General features: G+C 40.9%; 1 protein-coding gene and 1 long non-coding RNA gene across 2 annotated transcripts; one reads left to right on the forward strand and one right to left on the reverse strand.

Annotated features, from left to right (window-relative positions):
- The first annotated feature begins 622 nt into the window (after positions 1 to 622).
- Positions 623 to 4,936, forward strand: LOC136443505 (uncharacterized). The gene is made up of 2 exons (XR_010757159.1): positions 623 to 1,449; positions 1,840 to 4,936. It is a non-coding gene; the product is annotated as an uncharacterized lncRNA (long non-coding RNA).
- A 2,941-nt stretch (positions 4,937 to 7,877) lies between these two features.
- LOC136443504 (uncharacterized protein sll1735-like) lies at positions 7,878 to 14,389 on the reverse strand. The gene is made up of 4 exons (XM_066440775.1): positions 14,280 to 14,389; positions 13,467 to 13,656; positions 13,042 to 13,266; positions 7,878 to 8,148 (listed from the first exon to the last, which is right to left on the reverse strand). The coding sequence occupies exons 1-4, from the start codon at positions 14,352 to 14,354 to the stop codon at positions 8,045 to 8,047; spliced, it is 594 nt and encodes a 197-aa protein (XP_066296872.1). The 5' UTR covers positions 14,355 to 14,389; the 3' UTR covers positions 7,878 to 8,044.
- Between the last annotated feature and the right edge of the window lie 2,870 nt (positions 14,390 to 17,259).

Here is a 17,259-nt window from a genome sequence, read left to right on the forward strand (position 1 = left end):
ATAGGATTTCTGGTCTTAAATGAATCTCTAGGTGTTTTAGACGTTTGTGGGATTCTTATCAGCGTAACAGGCGTTGTTTTAGTGGCGTTTGGGATGACACAGATAGGTACAATGTCCACCGAGCTACTCGCCTTGTCAATCGGCATTCCACTACTTTCTTCATTCATCTTTGCACCTGATATGGTTCTTATGCGGTACATGACAGCTACACTAAGGATGCCAATATTCACAGCTTTGCTATATCAAAATTTACTTGGGTCAGTTGCATTACTAGTAGTAACTTATGCGGTGGAGACTCCAGTCTGGACAATGCCGTTAAGTACAGCGCTTTACGTGGCTGGAGTCGGGGTGAGCAAGACTTTTTGCAGCATTTCGATGTTTTTAGGCATGAAAACGATACAAGCGTACATCGCGACATCAGTTCGCATGTTCACCATCCCCATCTCTCTGCTGCTAGACTACTTGGTTCTACAGAAAGTACCGCATTTACTGCAAGCGGTGGGCGTGGTGCTGGTGATGTTGGGAATAGTGGTAGTTAGTGTGTATACATGGTGGACCTCTCGTCAGAAGGAGCTGCAAAGAGAACTTCTCGAAACGCTCAATTTTGATTCTGACGAGAGATAGGAGAATTCTAAAGACAAAGCTCGATGATATGTCTTTGTTATGTACTCCAATTGTCTAACGAAGCCCAGGGGAACTTATTCAGATTACTAACCCAACCTCCCTGTAGGTAAGAGATTTAAAACATGCTTTTGTAAAGTACGTAGATAATGTGCTGTAATATGTACAGGTTTGAATGTTTTCTGTATAGTTGAGGAGGTGGACTTATATAGTAACAGCCCAACATGTTGATGATATTTCTGTATTTCTGTGAATATTTGTTTAATTACCAGTAATCCATCTCAACGCACAGTAACTATTTATTGTCATCATACTGAGAGCGTATTATGGTGTATAAAGTAGAAGACAAGTACGCTTGGTAAACATACTTTACGAATTAAAAGATATCACCTCCTTTTTACTTATGAGACATGTATATCAATTTGTTCTCATCCACTCACCTGGGGTTTATTCGTGCCCCAGAACTATGACTAGTCTTTGTTTTCTTCTGTAGTATTTTTAGTATTATTGTCTTTTCTCTGATGTCTTTGGGATTTGTCACAGTTTGATAATAAACAAACAGCAAATTATCTTGTTTCTTGCATTTTTAAAGCTCTTTTAACAATTTTTGTGCCAAAAGGTGGTCTGGTTATTACCAGACAATTAGCTAGCATCGGAAATTCTTGCATACTTGTTGGACCGGTTTATCCGCATTCGTCTTCGACCAACCAGCTGTATGCAGACAATATCCTCATTTCATTCGCGAGAACACGAGACTAGGACGAGACATGCGTAGGTCTCCCAGCCTCCTCCGGTACATGTATATTCAGTGGACGTCGAAAATTGGAGGTAAGTGTTTGTTTTAAGATGTATCACTGATTGAAGAATATTCTGGTAACTGTGATTTTACGTGACTGGCGAATCTCTTCAACGAGAATAGAACATGTAGTCTCTACCAGATTAACCGCGCCGGCTATAGGGAGAACATTTGCCGGTGGACTTTGGCCATGGAGGGTAACATTCGCAGCTCTCTCCGTTGCCGACTTCCTCCATACAATTGACTCTATTTGGCCAATTTCTACTATTTTCCCAGCGGCCCGCGGAGGCTGGTAGAGGCTAAGAACATGCTTGAATTCGAATGTTAGGCAACTGGTATAAGTTTTGGCGGTTGTTTGCTTTAATCACAGGGCCGAACAATTGTTTAGAGATATCAATAATGTTTATTTATTCCTTATACAGAAGACAGCGAACACTATCTCGCTCCTGATTTGCTGAAAGTTAAAGACAATCAGAAAATGAGACAGCATTATATCTGCAACACAGGATCAATCAACAAGGCTGTAGCTGTACAAGAGAGAACATCAGCGAAGTTGTAGCTACCAGAAAGAGGACATCATCTTGGGTGTAGATTTTTGAAAGAGAACATCAACGAGGTTGTAGCAACCTGAAAGAACATCAACTAGGGTGCAGATTTTTGAAAGAAAACATCAACGAGGTTGTTACTAAGCTACCAGAAAGAGAACATCAACTAGGGTGCAGCTTTTTGAAAGAGAACATCAGCGAGGTTGTAGCTACCTGAAAGAACATCATTTAGGTTGCAGATGTTTGAAAGAGAACATCGGCGAGGTTGTAACCTCCTGAAATAAGACATCAACGAGGGTGTAGGTTTTTCAAAGAGAACATCAACGAGGTTGTAGCAACCTGAAAGAGAACATCAACTAGGGTGCAGCTTTTTGAAAGAGAACATCAGCGAGGTTGTAACTTCCTGAAATAGGACATCAACTAGGGTGTAGATTTTTGAAAGAGAACATCAGCGAGGTTGTAGCAACCTGAAAGAGAACATCAACTAGGGTGCAGCTTCTTGAAAGAGAACATCAGCGAGGTTGTAACTTCCTGAAAGAGAACATCAACTAGGGTGCAGATTTTTGAAAGAGAACATCGGCGAGGTTGTAACTTCCTGAAATAGGACATCAACTAGGGTGTAGATTTTTGAAAGAGAACATCAGCGAGGTTGTAGCTACCTGAAAGAGAACATCAACTAGGGTGCAGCTTCTTGAAAGACAACATCAGCGAGGTTGTAATTTCCTGAAATAGGACATCAACTAGGGTGTAGATTTTTGAAAGAGAACATCAGCGAGGTTGTAGCAACCTGAAAGAGAACATCAACTAGGGTGCAGATTTTTGAAAGAGAACATCGGCGAGGTTGTGGCATCCTGGGAGAGGTCTTCAGTGATGTTGTAGCAGCCTCCGAGAGGGCCATCAGCAGCTCTGGGGTCAAGACAGCCAGAGAGAACAGGCGGAAACGGAAATAGGACAACCCAGAGTCCTGTGCACGTGCGGTCGCCTCAAAAGTCTTGAACATTTAGAGAAATGACACACTGAAGAACGAAAACGTTCGAGGTAACAGGTTCCGGCTCATGACTAGGAATGTAATTTGCGATGCTATATCACACGTGGGCTATCGAAACCGGAGAGAGTTAGTGGCATTGGCAATGCGTATTGTTGTAGACTGGAAGCTGTTTTGATACTGTTTTGCAAAATAACGTTAAACAACAAGCAGTTACAAGGAAGCACATAGGCAAGAACAAGGGCAATGACGTTTTCAGTTTTTAGATGTAACATCAAACGGCTGCAATTGAACCTGCGGACGGTTAATGACTTTACAAACTTGTAACATCTATCATTATAGACAAAACACTGCCGTGATACTGTATATGTATCAATACAAAGTTTTAACCGCAAGGAAGCACAGAGGTAAAAAAAAAAGACATTTTCGGACAACACTGATGAAGGCAAAATTGGTGCAAGAACAGAGACAATGTCTTCATTGAAGGCGGCAAAGGGCATTTCCCTACTCCTGATGTCAGCCATGTTTGCTTCATTCTATGCACAGTTCATAGCATTGGCAAGCAAGGATGGCATACCAAGTTTCCAAATTCTCTTCGTAATGCGATTGACAGAGTTTCTAGCTGTTGTACCTATGATTATCTTTTATCGCCTGCCATTGACGGGTGAAAACCGACACCAGAACATAATATTTGTCTTATTTGTTATTGTCGGAAATTTGGCTACGATTACGCATTTTCTGTCCTTTACTTTTACAGTTCCTGGCATCGCCTTTGGCATCATTCAAGGTTCCATGCCTTTTTTTGTTGCCTGTATAGGATTTCTGGTCTTAAATGAATCTCTAGGTGTTTTAGACGTTTGTGGGATTCTGATCAGCGTAACAGGCGTTGTTTTAGTGGCGTTTGGGGTGACACAGATAGGTACAATGTCCACCGAGCTACTCGCCTTGTCAATCGGCATTCCACTGCTTTCTTCATCCATCTATGCACCTGATATGATTCTTATGCGGTACATGACAGCTACACTAAGGATGCCAATATTCACAAGTTTGCTGTATCTAAATTTACTTGGGTCAGTTGCATTACTAGTAGTAACCTATGCGGTGGAGACTCCAGTCTGGACAATGCCGTTAAGTACAGCGCTTTACGTGGCTGGGGTTGGGGTGAGCAAGACTTTTAGCAGCATTTTGATGTTTTTAGGCATGAAAACGATACAAGCGTACATCGCGACATCAGTTCGCATGTTCACCATCCCCATCTCTGTGCTGCTAGACTACTTGGTTCTACAGAAAGTACCGAATTTACTGCAAGCGGTGGGCGTGGTGCTGGTGATGTTGGGAATAGTGGTAGTTAGTGTGTATACATGGTGGACCTCTCGTCAGAAGGAGCTGCAAAGTGAAATTCTCGAAACACTCAATTTTGATTCTGACGAGAGATAGGAGAATTCTAAAGACAAAGCTCGATGAAATGTCTTTGTTATGTACTCCAATTGTCTAACATAGCCCAGGGGAACTTATTTACATTACTAACCCAACCTCCCTGTAGGTAAGAGATTTAAAACATGCTTTTGTAAAGTACGTAGATAATGTGCTGTAATATGTACAGGTTTGAATGTTTTCTGTATAGTTGAGGAGGTGGACTTATATAGTAACAGCCCAACATGTTGATGATATTTCTGTATTTCTGTGAATATTTGTTTAATTACTAATAATCTATCTCAATGCACAGTAACTAGTTGTTGTCATCATACTGAAAGCGTATTATGGTGTATAAAGTAGAAGACAAGTACGCTTGGTAAACATACTTTACGAATTAATAGATATCACCTCCTTTTTACTTATGAGACATGTATATCAATTTGTTCTCATCCACTCACCTGGGGTTTATTCGTACCCCAGAACTATGACTAGTCTTTGTTTTCTTCTGTAGTATTTTTAGTATTATTATCTTTGGGATTTGTCACAGTTTGTTAATAAACAAACAGCAAATTATCTTGCTTCTTGAATTTGTAAAGCTCTTTTAACAATTTTTGTGCCAAAAGGTGGTCTGGTTATGACCAGACAATTAGTCAGAATCGGAAATTCTTGCATACTTGTTGAACCGGTTTATCCGCATTCGTCTTCGACCAACCAGCTGTATGCAGACAATATCCTCATTTCATTCGCGAGAACACGAGACTAGGACGAGAAATGCGTAGGTCTCCCAGCCTCCTCCGGTACATGTATATTCAGTGGGCGTCGAAATAGGAGGTACGTTTTTTTTGTTCTTTTTTTTCCTATCTTTATTGGTATTTCAAAATAAATTACAAACTCAAACACTAACAGAAAAAAAGGACATACATGGGCACAACGAAAGCCAACTAAAAACCCGGATAGTGCGTACATGTGCAGCACATATACACTTACAGATGATCATAGCCTCCCTTATGAGTATCAATTGTAGTTAGCCTCCGCTCCAAACAATATTGTATATGATTACGTGTTTGTTTTAAGATGTATCACTGATTGAAGAATATTCTGGTAACTGTGATTTTACGTGACTGGCGAATCTCTTCAACGAGAATAGAACATGTAGTCTCTACCACATTAACCGCGCCGGCTATAGGGAGAACATTTGCCGGTGGACTTTGGCCATGATGGAGGGTAACATTAGCAGCCCTCCCCGTAGCCGACTCCCTTCATACAATTGACTCTATTTGGCCAATTTCTACTATTTTTCCAGCGACCCGCGGAGGCTGGTAGAGGCTAAGAACATGCTTGAATTCGAATGTTAGGCAACTGGTATAAGTTTTGGCGGTTGTTTGCTTTAATCACAGGGCCGAACAATCGTTTAGAGATATTAATAATGTTTATTTATTACTTATACAGAAGACAAGGAACACTATCTCGCTCCTGATTTGCTGAAAGTTAAAGACAATCAGGAAATGAGACAGCATCATATCTGCAACTCAGGATCAATCAACGAGGCTGCAGCTGTACAAGAGAGGGGCTCAGCAAGGTTGTAATTTCCAGAAATAGGACATCAACTAGTGTGTAGATTTTTGAAGTAGAACATAAACGAGGTTGTGGCTTCCTGAGAGAGGTCTTTAGCGATGTTGTAGCAGCCTCCGTGAGGGCCATCAGCAGGTCTGGGGTAAAGACAGCCAGAGAGAACAGGCGGAAACGGAAATAGGACAACCCAGAGTCCTGTGCACGTGCGGTCGCCTCAAAAGTCTTGAACATTCAGAGAAATGGCAAACTGAATAACGAAAACATTCGAGGTAACAGATTCCAGCTCATGGATAGGAATGCAATTTCCGATGCTACATCACACGGAGGCTATTAAAGCCGAAGAGGGTTAGTGGCATTGTCATCTACACCTAGTGTTATAGACTGGACCCCGCTTTGATACTGTCTTGCAAAATAAAGTTACAACCACAAGGAACCACAGAGGCGAGAACAAGTGAAAATGACGTTTTCAGACAACACTAACGGGGGCGAAAATAGTGCAAAGACAAAGGTACTGTCTTCGTTGAAGTCTGCAAAAGGTGTTTTGCTATCACTTTTGTCTGCAATTTTTACTTCTTTTTCCGGTGAATTCACAGCATTAGCAAGCAAGGATGGCATACCGAGTTTTCAAATCTTCTTATTAATGAGATTAATTGAAATTCTAGCTCTCCTCCCTTTTCTAGTATTCTGTCGGCCGGCAAAATTAACAGGTGAAAACAAACATCAGAACATAATGATTGTCTTATTTGTTATTGTCGGAAATTTGGCTACTATTGCGCTGTTTCTGTCTTTTGTCTATACAGTTCCTGGCATCGCCTTCGGTATTATTCAAGGCTCCATGCCTTTCTTCGTAGCCTGTATCGGATTGCTGTTCTTAAAGGAACATGTGTCACTTTTTGACGGTTGTGCGATTCTCATCAGCGTGACAGGAGTTGTTTTAATGGTGGTTGGTATGACGAATATAACTGCAATGTCCACCACGCTACTCGTGTTGTCAATTGTCATTCCACTGCTTGCTTCGTTCGTCTTCGCACCTGACGCGATTATTAGGCGGCACATGGCAGCTAAACTAGGCGTGCCAATAGTCACAGCTTTACTGCATCAAAGCATATTTGGGGCAGTAGCATTTCTTGCCATAAGCTATGCGTTGGAGACTCCAGTCTGGACTATGGCTTGGTCTACGGCGTTATACGTGGTAGGACTCGGGGTGAGTTGGTTCATAGCCGGCTACGGTATCTTAGCAGCATCGACAGAGGACAAAGCATACATCGTAGCAGCAATTCGCATGTTAACCATCCCCATCACTATTCTACTAGACTACTTGTTTCTGCAGAAAGTACCGAATTCTCTCCAAGTGACAGGCTTGATCCTGGTGATGCTGGGAACGTTGTTAGTCAGCGTGTATACATGGTGGGCCCATCGTAGGGAAGAGATGCAAAGGGAACTTCTCGAAACACTCCGGTTTGATCCTGACCAGGGATAAGGGATATTTCATAAATGCAAGGCAAAGTTTACCAAGGCTGCCTTGCCAAATGCATGTCTAGTGATCCATACGCAGTTATGTTTACAATATGTAGGGATGTAACTACCTAAAACTGCTCAACTCCACATTAATGACATTGCGACGTCCTCTTGTTAACATTCGAATTCTGCGTAAAGAACATATTCTACACAAAGTAACTACACTGGGTTAAATCTACTACTTAATGTTCATTTCCTACTTTATCGTAACATCGTATGCATATTATGGGGCAACCAACACTAACTCTAAATCTGGTTTGCAATAATAGGCACCCGTATATATCTATGTGTAAAGTCTACGTGCCATTGTAAATATCAGAACCATCCAAGAATAAGTTTGTATGTCTGCAAGCTTTGAGAGTATTTGAATAAAAAATTCAAGAATTGAGTTGAATTGAAATAAAGTATATCCGTAGTCATGTAATTCAATGCCAGTTTTAATGTGATTGTAATAAAACGTACACATCCAAATTTACTTGACAACTTGGGGGCTTATATAAAACCATCCATGAAGGCCAACAAGGCTTACATTGCAGTAGCTTGAGTACAAAAACACTTCATGAATATAATGGCTGTTTCACGAAGACGAGGCTATTTTCGAGGGATGAGGACGTTGTCAATCATATGCATCATCCCGTTGGTTGTTGGAAACGCGAATCCAATTATCTTTGCGTTATTCACTGCTACCCGAGTATCTGTGAGAAAGCAACAAAGCACACATAAAGAAGTGAAATAGATGAAATACATAGATGAAAGTGATCTATATGTTCATACACTTGAAAACGCTGTCACGGCGAAACCGGTCGTGGTACTAGACTGAATAAAATTCTAAACGAGAACCAGGTGTCTTACTGAGGGACGACTGCGGTGTAAAAGATGTTGGTTGCTTGAGGAATGATTCCACATTCTACTTTATACTGACTTATATGTTCATGTTACATTTCATCAGGCAAGTATTGCCTAAGGGGCCTTGCCGAACTACTTTGCATACCGCATCACTGTCAAACGAAATCACTACGCAGTGCACAATGGAGAACTGTGCTAGTCATAATACAGTGCTAAACACTAAAGGTATTAACGGATCAAATGTTCGACGACCACGTATCCGTAATGACAGGCGTCAATAAAGTCACGTGTCTGTAACACTCGCGAGTTTACGTGCGGCAGTGATTGGTCATTATTGATCCTGGAGAGGGTGACAGTGGTCGTCAACAGAGAGGCAGATAAGAACATATATGAATGATAATGATATAAAAAGAACAAGATAAATAGATTTTTAGGATGGTCGATTGTACCTTTCAACCTGAAACATGTTATCGCCGCAACGGCTCTGATGGCCAGCGTACGCCACCTATTGTGATTAAGTTCGTCTCGTACGCTGCCAGGCACAGGTTCTTCTCCGCCAAGTCTAAACTCAAAGGATCCAAGCTTTTTGTCACTGAGCAGCTCACCAGGGAAAATGCTCTGCTGCTCCGTGCAACCAGAGAGAAGATGGGGAATGGCTGGTCCCTCGATGGCCGGATCTACTGTCTGCATGATGGCGTAAAGAAGAGGGTCGCCAGTCGCACGGATATGGACAACATGTAACTGTGCTCGCTGCAATTTGTTCCATGTCATCGAGTAACAACTTCTTTCTCTTAACTTGTGTCACCTAGCCATGGCTTTTTGGATCGGTCGTTTACTTTTCCCTCCGCTTTGACCATGTGTCTACTCGTATACTCCTACTAAAAGTGCGGACTGTAAATGTTGCTTATTTATGGTATAGGCGGACACGTGAGTAAACCTTGACTTTTCCGTATGCATATGTTGTATTGCTACTATGATAGATGTATAGCTTTATTTGTATTGTATTGTTGTACTTATGTTGATCGTTCTTCCTTATCAAAGTTTATGTTCACAGCAATGGGTATGTCCAATCTAATTATACTGGGTTTAACGGTTCTGAATGGATTGCTGAGAGGGTGCGCCAAATCATGCCAATAGATATTGAACAGTACAGGGCAGTCATTGGCATGTTTTCCGCTGGTTTGACTTTTACTATTAAGTTAAGCCTTAAGTATACACTTAGCTTAGATAAGTGTTTCTCATATACGGTAGCATGTATCTCCGTTATTGTGATTCTTCTAGCGGGAGACATCCATCCCAACCCAGGGCCAGTCTCTCGTAAAGATTTAAATTTTATGCACATCAATGTCAACAGTTTGGTAGCTGGTACCAAAATGGACGAACTGTCCGCTCTCGTAGTTAGATTTAAGCTCGATGTTGTCGCCATCTCAGAAACATGGCTGGGCGAGTCTGTTGATTCAGTTGCTATCTCTCTTGATGGCTTCCAGGCTCCGATACGACGTGATAGAAACCGGCACGGTGGTGGTGTCCTTATTTACATATCTGACCAGATCGCATACAAAAGACGCTCAGATCTGGAGCCCAAATCTGTTGAATGTATCTGGCTGGAACTATTTGCAGGATGCTATCGTGTCATATTTTCTGTTTACTACCGCCCACCTGGCCAGGACGCCAGTACTGCTAATGAATTTATTGACTTATTTACTGACTCTGTCTTTGCAGCTGGGTCCTCTAATTATGACGCCGTCATAATTACAGGTGACTTCAATGCTAAGCACAATGCATGGTGGGCTCCTGACCCAATTACCTCTGTCGGCTCAAAACTATTTCAAGCATCGACTATGTTAAACCTTACCCAGGTGATTAGCGAGCCGACATGTGATTTGTCACGTTCTCCTTCTTTGATTGACTTACTGTTTACTGATATGAAGAATCTTGTTAAATCTACCACAGTTTTGTCTCCCCTTTCTGGATGCCACCACTGTCCCATAATTACTACTTTTAATATGTCCTTAAAGTCCCCGCGCCCTTATATCCGCACTATCTGGGAATATCCTAAAATCGATCATGACTTATTAGCTGAATTTTCGTCTGATTCCAAATGGCATGAAATTTTTTACTGTAACGCTGTTGATGATGCATGTTATAAGCTGGTAGATCTTATATTTGAAGCCAAAACCAAATGTGTTCCCCATAAGGACATTCTTATAAGACCCAGAGATAAACCATGGATGTCTCCCAGGATTAGATCGTTGATGCGTCGGCGAGACAAGCTACATAGGAATGCTAAAGTTTCGAACAGTACCACACTGTGGTCTGCATACCGTAATGTCAGAAATAAACTAGTACGCGAAATATCACTCGCTAAGTCTAACTACAACAGCCGTCTCGCTGACTCCTTGACGACTTCTCCTTGTTCTAGTAAGAAATGGTGGCACATTGTTAAATCTTTCTATTGTAGCAAAGTGAGTTCTAATATTCCTCCCTTAAGGTCAGGTCACTTGTATGTAACTGATTCTTGTGAAAAGGCAACCATGTTCAACAATTTTTTCACTGCTCAGGCCTCTGTAGATGACACCAAGGCAAGCCTCCCACAACTTGATTTTCTCACTGATGTCCGATTTTCAGAATGTTTTACCACACCTGCCGAGATTGAACTCTATGTATCTTCTCTAGATATATCCAAAGCGTGTGGTCACGATAATGTTGATAATCGCTTTCTTAAACTCATATGCCCTTACATATCTGATAAGATCGCTTACGTTTTCAATTTGTCATTTTGCCATGGTGTCTTTCCAAAGGCCTGGAAACGGGCAAACGTGGTTCCAATTTTCAAAAAGGGAGAACCAGATGATGTATCTAATTATCGCCCCGTATCTCTGTTGCCCTGTTTGTCCAAAATTTTAGAAAAAATTGTATCCAAACACTTGAATAACCATTTGATGTCTCAAAATTTACTATATTCCCTCCAGTCGGGCTTCATCCGCGGAGATTCGACAGTAAATCAACTTATTTGTATTACTGATAAAATCTTTAATGCTCTAGATTCCAACAAAGAAGTCAGAGCGGTTTACTTAGACTTTTCTAGAGCATTTGACAAAGTCTGGCATAAAGGACTTATTTTCAAGCTGCAGAGAAACGGGGTCGACGGCCCAATCTTAAATTGGTTCCATAGCTACCTCTCTGACAGAGAGCAAAGAGTTGTTATTGATGGTCAATGTTCGGATTGGAGTTATGTTGGCGCAGGTGTACCTCAGGGTTCAGTTTTAGGGCCTCTCTTATTCCTTGTCTTCATTAATGACATGGTGGACGGTCTAGTTACATGCCCTTTTTTATTTGCTGACGATAGTTCATTATTGGACATTGTGGAAGATCCTAACGTTACAGCTGATCGACTCAATACTGATCTTAGGAAGATATCATTTTGGTCTTCAACATGGCTTATGAACCTTAACCCTTTAAAGACTGAAGAAATGTGTTTTTCTAAGAAATCAAATCCTCCCGACCACCCCCCTCTTCTTCTTGATAACTGTGTTATCAAATCAGTCAAAACCCACAAGCATATAGGGACTTTTCTTACATCCACCTTGTCATGGGAAACACAAATTTCTCATATGATTGGCAAGGCGTCCAAACGAGTGTCCACTCTTAACAAATTGAAATTCAGATTATCACGAACAGTACTTGATGTTATTTATGAATCCTTTATTCGTCCTCTCCTTGAATATGCTGACATTATTTGGCATGGATGTACTTTATATGATTCCCAGCGATTAGAACGTGTCCAATACGAATGCGCGCTTGCAGTCTCAGGGGCTGTAAGAGGGTCTTCGTATTCTTCGCTACTTTCTGAATTAGGTTTGGAAAAACTTTCGGATCGTCGTCACGTTCACTCTCTGATCATGTTCTACAAAATTGTCCATGGCCATACTCGCCAGTATCTTAAGGATTTGATCCCTCCTGAAGTCTCCATTTCTACTTCTTATAATCTTCGCAACAAACTTAATCTAAGGATACCGCTCTGCTCTACAACTCGATATCAAAAGTCTTTTATTCCTTATGCAACGCATCATTGGAACGGTATTGGCATAGCTGTTCGATCTTTAAATCTTTCGTTGTTTAAAAAACATCTAGTGAAATTAGTACGTCCCTCTTTCCATTCACATTTTAGTCATGGCCCCGGTACACTTGCGCCCTCCTCACACGCCTTCGCACCGGCACGTGCAGTCTTAACCTAAATTTATTTACACGCAACTTAGCAACAAGTCCAGCCTGCACTTGCGGATGTCGAAGCGAAAGCGTTGTTCATTATCTTTTGTACTGCCCTATATACAACCAACAAAGACTCAACCTTCTGGGCAACCTACGGAACCTTTTAGCCCCTATTCTTGATATCGATACTTTGTCTGATCAAGCCTTCATTTATTTATTATTAAGAGGTTCATCCTTTGTTTCGTATGATTTCAACTGTAACATTTTAGGCTTGACTCAGCACTATATTTTGACAAGCAGACGTTTTAAAACTTAGTTCAGGTATATTGATATATTCATTGTTTGTTTGTTAGCTTGTTTGTATTGGACGACCCAATTGCTGTTTATTATTGTTATTGTACTTGTCTATGTAACTTGTATCTTTTTTTCCAGAGGTGATGTTTAATATTAGCTTTAGCTAGAGTACATCACCTCTGTGTCCTGTATATTCTTCTGTTGTTTAATAAAAAAATAAAAAAATGTTATCCTACCTGCCCCAGTTGTTCGATTGACGTGACAGTGCAGTTTCCCTTTCTGCAAAGTCGTTAGAGATTCTCCATCGCTCAAGCCGGCTTCATAATAAACACCATTAACTACATGGTAGTTTAGAACTCGTGCGAGGGCAGTTGCGTTCTGTAGAAGATACTGCAAGGTAGCGTTCGGTAGCTTCGCAAAGGCGGCGTCGGTTGGGGCAAAGAGAGTGAAGGGACCGTCATCTAGTTAAAAAAGAAAAGAAAAAGGATGACAAGCATTTGTTATTCAGTCAGTCACATTTGTGATGAAATGTGATGAAATTATTTGTGATGAATTGTGATGAAATTATTCACGAGTGAACTTGATATATTCTTAAGTTGAAGCTTATGAAGCCATGTTCTTATTTCATTTTAGACACTGACTATTGATGGTCCGAACCTACCACTTAGTAGTGGTCCTAGACCAGCTTTCTCGATGGCATCCCTCAAGACGGAAAGCTGGTTGATATAAGGCATCTCGCTGTTGATGGTTATAGCAGGGAATGGGTAGAGGACCTGGTCCACAACGTGAACCACGCCTTTACCAGCTGTGTTGTCTGCATTATTAACTAGACAACCGTTAGCTGTGATCGCCTGCAAATGGAAAAGATGTGCAGTTATCAATAAATGATTAGAATACTTTTTTACTTACTACATGTAGTATTGTTTGTCAATATCATTATCTAATACCTACCATTCTTTATTCACGCGTAGTACACCAAGACAGCAGACTGTCCTTCTAACGCCTGTTAGATAATCAACTACAGTCATATACAGGCTTTAAGAATAAGAATAGATATTTCAAGATAAAGGTATTCACTCTATCAACCTGCGCTGTCGTTACAGTAGAACGTAGTTTAGTTTATCATGTACGAATATTTTGATTGCTTGTTGGAGCATTATTTATCTATTAGAGGAGGCAGGGCAAAATTGTGAAAAGAATGTTCACATGCATAGAATTAAAGATATTAAATCATGATAATGATGTATTGCAAATGCATTTAAGTTCGTGTGGTTTTTATCTCGCGCTAAGGCGAAAATGGAGTGTTTGCGGTGGTTTTAAGTTTGCGGCAGCTCTATAGTCACATACTGCTACAGTATTGGACAAAAATGTTCGCATTGGTTTTAAGTTCGCGGTGAAACGTCGACGCGAAAACCGCGAACATAAAACCACCGCGAACAGTTCTGCATTTGCAGTAATAGATTCACAAATTTACCTTTGTTGATGGATAGATGTTGATTCGGATTCCAAAACCCTCCAGAAGCGATACCAGCACCTGGTTGTTGGTCATGTTGGTTGACAAGACTTCCACGGGGCTTATGTGGAGCAACAGTACCTGTCACAGACAGTTAGAGGTAAAAATGGACGAATGAAACCACCGAGATTATACAATTTCTTGCTTCAGTGGATGCTGAAAGGTGTTAACGTCTATAGCGAAAACCTTATAAGAGGCTTTGACTGTCTTTTGTTTGTGTCGGAAGCTTACAACGATCCGACAGAACGTTCACATACATAAATAATAACTGTTTTGAGTTATATGTTCGTTTTCTGATTGCGTCTAGTTGCGCTGTTACCATCCAGGATGTATATCTGTTGCCTACGACCTCGTTTACCGAATATGATTACAAGTTGAGTAACTAACCTCTAATAAAAAGAGTTTGTGATCTGACATATTCTTCTTCACATCATCCGGCAGTCTGGAGAAAGCGTCGTCTGTTGGCGCAAAGACAGTGCACGGATCTGGACACAGAATAAACAATAACAAGAGTTCTACGACCTCATACCTTCATCAAATGATTTTGACCTTTATGACTGACGTATTAGGAGTGTTTTTCATCAATCATCAATCATACCAGTTGATCCTCTTCACCCAAATAACATAAGTTGTCCAAACCTCCTTGTTATGACTATGAGCTTAACAAAGAAGGTTATGCTAACATTTATCATCAATTATGCAAATAAGCTCCCTCCTTATTAGCATAATTTGATTCAATGGTGTTCACATTCACACAACTTCCTAATGCCACAAGTATGAAATTGCCGTCAGTTACTAGTATGGAATTATAGTAGTTTCTCATTAATTATGCTAATTAGGCCCACATTTGCACAAATGTCACATATTTGAATAGTCATATCATGGAACACAGCAGATTCTTAAAATTGCCTCATTAATCATGCGAGTTAGAATTTGATTTGCATAATTATCATCCAATCATACAAAGCATCACGTAAGCTATCTACATACCAAAAATCATGACCATCCATCAAGACCATCTCGAGTTATAGTTTTTCTCGTTAATTATGTCAATGAGGTTCTCATTTGCAAAGCTGATATCTATTAATATTTCTCTCTTCCTCAGTTACATATGTCACATGTTTGAGAGTCCTATCATGGAAATTGATTGATGTATAAACTTTCCTCATTAATTATGCAAATTAGATACTAATTTGCATAATAAGTATCTAATCATGTACATCAGCACTCAAGCTATGTACTTACAAAAATTTATGACCATCCACCAAGCCCTTCTTTAGTAATTCCCTTTCAAAGTCTGAAGCAAAACCTGCCCCTGCTATAGCCAACCCATAGGTATGCTTGGAGACTACCTTACCAATGCCTACAGCTGGCTGACAGCCAATTTGTGTAACTGACGTTTCCTGCCTTCAAGATGACCCCTCAGGACCCGTATACCCCTATCCATGACGCCTTGGAACAACACAGCCAACACGTACACATACTTCAGCATACAATATAACACATTTTTACACTTTTCTCGTTAATTATGCAAAACACTTCGCCCAAAATCTAATCATCTTGAGATTTCCCACATACACACCGACACACCAACTACGACAACAAACCATCCAGGCGTTCTCGACTTATTCTGTTCACTAACAGACACACAGACAAGCATCATCGAATAACCTTCTCGACGAAAATTCGTCGACGAAGGTAATAAAAGCACATTTTTTATGATAATGGCATGCTGGCGTCGTTTCTAGAATAAGTAGTTGTTGATCTTTTCATTACATGCAAGATATGCACCAGAAAAAAAACTGTCGTCCCAACATCATCTATATACCATCGTAAAGGTCGGTGAACCCATTATACCAACAAATCATGACCTTTGGCATCAAACAAACATCAAGACGTTTAGCTTTCATTGTCTTGAACATGGAACATCCAATTAAGCAGAACTAATTTGGAAGTTTGAAGCTGATGTATAATACATTTACATACAGAATACCGTCATTGTCAGCCTTATGCTTCGGACATTTGAAAGAAGGGGGCCTGCCAGGTAGATTACCGGATTTTTGCACTTTCGGGCGTGACTCTTACGTGGCCCCTGGGACATGTACACCCTGCGTCTCCCGGGCTAACATTACACCTCCTGATGACTACACCCCCTGCGGGCACCGACGCAGCTATGGCCGAAGCATAAGCAGTACCTGTACATCGACCACATGCCTCCTTTTTCCAGAGCAGAGCTGAACCCAGACACCTCGAGCAGCTGCACCATGGTTTTGAGACCGAGGCTTCGCATGACTTCCACTACATTGTTCTGCGCATTAGCCGAATAGAATATAAGAAGTACGACTACAAGGGACTTCATCATATCAGCTTGAATAATAACGGTTCTTCTGTATCTGGCTTAGTCGAACGTAAGGAAAAGGAGGTTACGTCACCTTATATTGTAACACTGCAGTGGCTTAAACAAGATGGTGACCTTTAGTCTTAGGGGTGAAGGTGAGGCCAGATAAGCTAAAGATTAATTTTGAATCAATTGTCTGGCGGGAGATAAATATAGTTCCGGGCTAACTTGCCGAGTATCATGTTTTTCCTACTCTGTGATCGGTCAGTGGTTAGAGTTCAGACATATTTCATGTCCTTAACTGAATACTTTCGGCACAGAAATAAATGCAAGTATCGTGCGTGCACCTGATGTATTCCACCAACATTGGCGGTAATTTTGACAAAGATTGGCGGTAATTTCATATGTTATCAAATACTTCTCATTTGCAATAACCTCCGAGTCAGAGACTAAGAATACGTTTCTAATGATAAGTGGCAAAATTGTAAGTTGAAACCTAAATTGTGGCTTGATATTTAGGATGTCCGTATTTAGGTCGAAGGTGGTCTCAGACTTGGGGGGGGGGGGGTGTAGGGGGGGTGGTCAATTGCAAACTGACAACGG

The sequence above is a fragment of the Branchiostoma lanceolatum genome, chromosome 10 (genome assembly GCF_035083965.1).
Source record: "Branchiostoma lanceolatum isolate klBraLanc5 chromosome 10, klBraLanc5.hap2, whole genome shotgun sequence".
NCBI lineage: Eukaryota > Metazoa > Chordata > Leptocardii > Amphioxiformes > Branchiostomatidae > Branchiostoma > Branchiostoma lanceolatum.